We start from the raw sequence: 5791 nt of genomic DNA, 5'->3' as shown, positions 1-5791 counted from the left end.
AATGATTTAAATATGGTTTTAGATTTTTTTATTTGGAATACGTTTATTATATAAAGTGATGTTATTTTATTACAATGGGTTAAATATGTTTTTAGTCTCTACTATTTTGATTTTTTTTTATATTTTTTCAGTTGTTGTTTGAATATATATATATATATATATATATATATATATATATATATATATATATATATATATATATATATTCTTATGTTATCTTCTAATTGTGGTTACTATATAATTTAAATTTGTTTTGTCATTAAATGAATTATAGGACTAACAAATATCTGGTCACTCGAAAATCAAGATATATTTTGAATAGTTGTTATGCACGTTTTAATTATTTTTATTCAATATTTATGTAAAAAATAATTATTCTTGACTGTTGTTGGTAATTTAAATAAAAGCAATTGATAATATAGTTTAGCTTTAATATTGGGATATAAAACAAAGATGCTTATTAAGGAAGCAACATCTTCCTTACACCCCATGTTTATATTCTCTTTTATCAATTTTCGCAATATATACTTTGAAAGGAGTATCCGAAAGTTTGTTAGTAGGTAAGCTTTTTCTTGCATTTATTTATTTGTTGTAAATAAATTCTTCATTTCGCAATATTGGTTGTTGATTTCATTATTGTAGTTATGAATGGCTTAAATGCTTAAAAAATATTTGTAATCAAGTTGAAAAATATTAAGAAATTTTGAATACTTCCATTTTAGTTGCGACTCAATTTGATATGATAAATTACACACAAATAAAGAGTAAATAAAGAAAGACATTTAAGCTTTTAAAAAATAAATAAAAGTTAATTTAAATTTATATAATTTTATATTTATCAACCAATTTACCAAATACTTATAATTTAATAAGTAATAAGTTAAAAGTTATCTTATTGAAACAAGTTAAGGAATTTAACACTAGCTTATCAGCTAATTTGTTACACATATTCTTAATCCCTAGATTGATGAACAAAAATTAAACTTTTGCCTTCCAAACTTATATTGGATATTTAAACATATTTATGCCATTCTAAAATTAATATACCAAAAGATAAGTCAGGTTAACTTTTTATATTTTCAGAACTACTTTTTAAATTTATAAAGTACAAGTAAAATAAATCAAAGTTACATATGGATAATTTTTTTTTTTTGAAAATTTAATATTTTTATTCCATAACATGGAAATAAAATTTGTATAAACATAAATATATATATAATTTCCAAAAATAAAATGTATAACATTTTGTATTACTTTATAATGAATATGGAAATAAATATTTCCAAATTTACAATTCTCAAAATGCAAAATAAACAATTGAGACCTAAAGTTACACCTTAAGATATTTATGCAGATCAATAGTTTTAGAATGTATCGCAGACTGTACTGGTTGTGGTTAGTTGCACGGCAACACAACACTCCAAAACCTAAAGGTGGAGACAGTTTTAATATTTACATAGCACAACCATTTTCTAGGGTTTATTCTGTCTATAAAATCACGTATCCAAGCTTTTCAACAAGTATATACGTAACCCTTCTCACTCTTCTGCTCTTTAATATTTTTACGTTGATTTTCTTCCAACTAAAATAGCACACAAAACAATTTTTATTTTTGGAGTAATTTCACTAATTACTATTAATAAAAAATACATAGCCATTTGAGTCATCATTTACCATTGAATCATAAAGAGAAAAAAAAGTAGTCGAATAAGGATTCAAAGCGAATCCAAAATTTGTCGGGATGGCTTCGGAGAAAATCGAGCGAACTTCAATCGAAATGAACAATGAGGATACAAATTTGAGGGAACGTTCTTCTCTTCCTCCATCGAAAAAATCATTCAAAACTCAAAATTTGGGAATCACAGAACGAGCATTCTCTGCTGCAGGCGCCGCCTTCTTTTCAGTCATCATTGCCAATCCTCTCGATGTTGCCAAGGTTCTTTTCAATTTTATTGTTACAAAGCGAAATCTCTCCTACATTTCTTCGTAACCATTGATGAATTCTAGTTTTGACAGTCTTCAAAATTGTTTAGTTATGTTCGGTTTGTGTCGATACCTTGTACGTGCCATTTCGTAAGGTGGTTTTTCCTGGTGTCTTATAGCTTTATGATTTCTTTTTCTTTCTTTTCGTGTGTTCGGATTAATTATTCGGAAATCATTCATGGACACCAAGAAACGGAAAAAATAGGGTAAATTATATAATGTAAAAGGTTGATGATATACAGTAGTGTTTTAAGTTTCATTTACTTCCAATTATTGGTGTACTATGATTTGTTTTTCCCATGTATCAGACAAGGTTGCAAGCACAAGCAGCAGGGGTTCCATATTCTCATCCACTCAGTAATATGACTAGTAGAATGGCTTGTTTTGGCCCAAATATGGTACGCAAGGAACATAAATTTTTGCTGTTTTGTCTATCTACAAAACAAACTACTGCAATGCTTCATTTTCTTTAGAGGTTGTCTGGTTGAATGATTTTTCTTCGTTTTAAATCCAACTTAGTTGTTCACTTAAAATAAAAAAATGTATATAATATTTTCCTCAATAGACTTGTAGAATTAATTTGGTATCATCAATGTTATTCTTAGATGTTTGCTGATTTAAGGTGTTCTCCATCATGCCACCGGGCTGGAATCCAAGGAACAGTATCCATCTGTCCTCCTGAGTGCTTTCGCTACAAAGGAACATTGGATGTCATCTATAAAATTATACATCAGGTTGGTGTGCTTTATTTTCATTTATGTTATGTTCACTCCATATTTATTTTTACAAATATAGATACATATTATTCAATGCCAATTTGGTATTGCAGGAGGGAGTTGCTAAGCTGTGGAGAGGCACAAATGCTGGGCTGGCTCTTGCAGTACCAACTGTAGGTTTACATTTTCAATCAACGGATGTGTTAATAAAAAGAAAATGACTGACATAACTTTTGTGTGCTCAAATCAGGTAGGAATTTACCTTCCTTGCTATGATATATTACGCAATTGGTTGGAGGATTTCACAGCAAAAAACGCTCCAACTACAGTTCCTTATGTACCATTAGCGGCTGGTTCATTGGCGCGCTCTCTAGCTTGTGCAACTTGCTATCCTATTGAACTTGCTAGAACTCGTATGCAGGTAATTTACAACATATATTTTGGCACCCAATGTGGGAACCTTGTGGCTTTTTTGAGTTTCTATATTCATCAAGTCTTTGTTTGAGTCACAGTTACTGCTATATTTGTCAGTGAGAATTTACTTTTTATGTATTTCAATGTCATTCTGCTGACTCAATGTTGTCATTATTTATCATTGGCCAATTCCAATTTCTAATGACATTTATCCTAAATTTTCATTGTGTCTAATTATTTATTTATTTGTTTATTTGGAGGCCTAATACACAGTCCTACAATGTTTGGATCGATGAAAGTTAGTGGACTAGAGTGACATCTTATTTCAATGTTGTTTAAATTGAAAAATTAGGATATATAAAACCTAAAGGAACCGATTTCATGTTATTTAATTATCTCTACAATTTAATAAAAAAATTATGGTTTTAGTAATAATTAATGATTGTTTTGTGCTTGTCAATTTTTTTCGTGATCATTCAACCTTCAACTTTCTTAGTTGTGGTTGGCCTATTGAGAAGGCCAGTACGTGCCTTCACTATCCAACCTGTCTTGTTCTGCCAAATCTTCTTAATAACTTTACGATTAAATCATTTCATTCTCATTCAAAAGATGGAATAGGAATTTTGGTTCCAATTTATTATAAAATATCTAAATAATACAATCATGTCTTTGCTTTATTATGTTCTAGTCCCTTTCATTGTATTGTGTTGCAGTCCTATCTACATTGTCACGTTTCATATTTTCAAAAATCCAAACATGGACTAAAATTGTGTATTATTCTATTGTAACAAATCTTTCATATCATTTAATTCATTCTGTATGTTCTATTATATATTTTAATTTTTTTAAAAGTTAATAGTGTTCTAAGTTTTATTTTAGACTGTCGAATCTTTTCTTATGCATAATGCTTATTATGTTGAACTTCAAGTTCTATGTTCTATTCCACAATCTCTCTGGGTTCTCGTTGTTTTTGTTTGGAGAATTACGGGGTTTTCATTTATTGATTTTGAATGTAGGCATTTAAAGTGACTGAAATTGATAAAAAGCCTCCTGGAGTGTTTCAGACCTTGCTTGGTGTTATGTCGCATGTCAAAAGCACAAATAATCCACAAAGTAATTGTAAGTCCTTAAGTTTTCTCGCAACACTAGGCAAACTCATACTTTATTAAAGATAGTACAATGAGATGTTAATACAAATATTTTGATATATTATATTATCTTTTTTATTGAGTTTATAAAGTATATCAGTGTTAAAATATCTTTTTTCTTAAAGATAAGAATGCAAGTCTATATAAAAATATATAAATTAACAAGGTAAAATGCTAAGAGAGTTATTAGATAATGATGACAGTGCGAGGTTATCGTCTTTTGTGGACTGGCATGGGAGCTCAACTTGCTCGTGATGTACCCTTCTCTGCCATTTGTTGGTCCACACTCGAACCAGTGAGTTTCTTTCATGAATCATCTGTTATTCTTTAGCTTTTGTTTTGTAATGCCAATTACTCTTGCATTGCAGACTAGAAGGAAACTTCTTAGTTTTGTTAAACATGACGAAGCTAATGTGTTTAGTGTTCTTGGAGCAAATTTCGGAGCTGGCTTTGTTGCTGGAACTTTAGCAGCTGGAGTTACATGTCCTTTAGATGTTGCAAAGACTCGAAGACAGATAGAGGTTTGTTCTCCATTTTCTTAAACAACTATTTGTATTAATGAGATAACGTTTCATATATATGTTTGATAAGTTGATGTTATTCTTATGTAATATATTCAAAATAAAATTGTAGAAGGATCCTATGAAGGCATTGAAAATGACTACGAGACAAACATTAATGGATGTGTGGAGGTATGCCATAGTTTGAATTTATGAATGTGTTGATGATATAAATTATTACTGATATGTTTAATTTAAACAAAATTTTCAGAGGTGGAGGCTTGAAAGGATTGTTTGCAGGTTTTGGTCCACGAGTTTGTCGATTAGGGCCTTCTGTTGGATTAGTGATTTCCTTTTATGAAGTTGTCAAGTTTGGTCTTCATCACTACAACACATCATCATGATTGGGATCCTTCTTATTTTGCCAACTTTCTTGCTGCAAAAGCAATTTTTTATCCAAAGTTTTGGAGATCCAGCAATATTAACATTTTGGAACAGAATTGAATAGGAAAATGATCGGCATAGTACAAACTCTTAGGTTTTTTGAGTTTTTTTTATCCTTGTAAATCGATTTTGACAAGCAGAAATTTTGTTTCAGTTGAGATTCTACTTAGAAGAAAAAATTGATTAAGTTCAATATGAACTGATTGAAACTTTTTTGTTCCTCTAAGAAATCTCCAAATGTGAAAAAAAAAAAAATCAAATCTTAGCATAGTTTTCTTCTTTACTACTATAAAATGTAAAAAATACACTTTGGAATATCCTTTTTATAGGGTGCTTGAAGAATTGACTGGAAAACTATTTCAGAGAAACATATAGGCGCATCATATGCATAAGGAAAAAAAAATTAGTTCTATAAATAAAATGCAATATGATAACTTTTGACATGTTAACCATGACTACCAAAGCACTCAATTTTAGTTTGTAAAGTAATTGATAAATCAAGTGGTGATTGATTCGCATATTGCATTTATAATTTCGTTTAAGTAAAAATGTCGAATTCAAAATGCGTAGACCTTTGTAAAAAGTG

At 29.4% G+C, this 5791-nt stretch overlaps 1 protein-coding gene across 1 annotated transcript; it reads left to right on the top strand.

The window, feature by feature from the left end:
* The first annotated feature begins 1700 nt into the window (after positions 1 to 1700).
* LOC106778872 (mitochondrial carrier protein MTM1) lies at positions 1701 to 5568 on the top strand. Its single transcript, XM_014666871.2, has 10 exons — positions 1701 to 1936; positions 2292 to 2381; positions 2589 to 2717; positions 2813 to 2872; positions 2950 to 3120; positions 4130 to 4232; positions 4465 to 4556; positions 4630 to 4782; positions 4895 to 4953; positions 5033 to 5568. The coding sequence occupies exons 1-10, from the start codon at positions 1742 to 1744 to the stop codon at positions 5163 to 5165; spliced, it is 1185 nt and encodes a 394-aa protein (XP_014522357.1). The 5' UTR covers positions 1701 to 1741; the 3' UTR covers positions 5166 to 5568.
* Positions 5569 to 5791: the final 223 nt, after the last annotated feature.

Source organism: Vigna radiata, unplaced genomic scaffold, assembly GCF_000741045.1.
Source record: "Vigna radiata var. radiata cultivar VC1973A unplaced genomic scaffold, Vradiata_ver6 scaffold_183, whole genome shotgun sequence".
In the NCBI taxonomy this organism is placed as follows: Eukaryota; Viridiplantae; Streptophyta; class Magnoliopsida; order Fabales; family Fabaceae; genus Vigna; species Vigna radiata.
The sequence above is the reverse complement of the archived record's forward strand: the minus strand, read 5'-3'. Positions and strand labels throughout refer to the sequence as shown.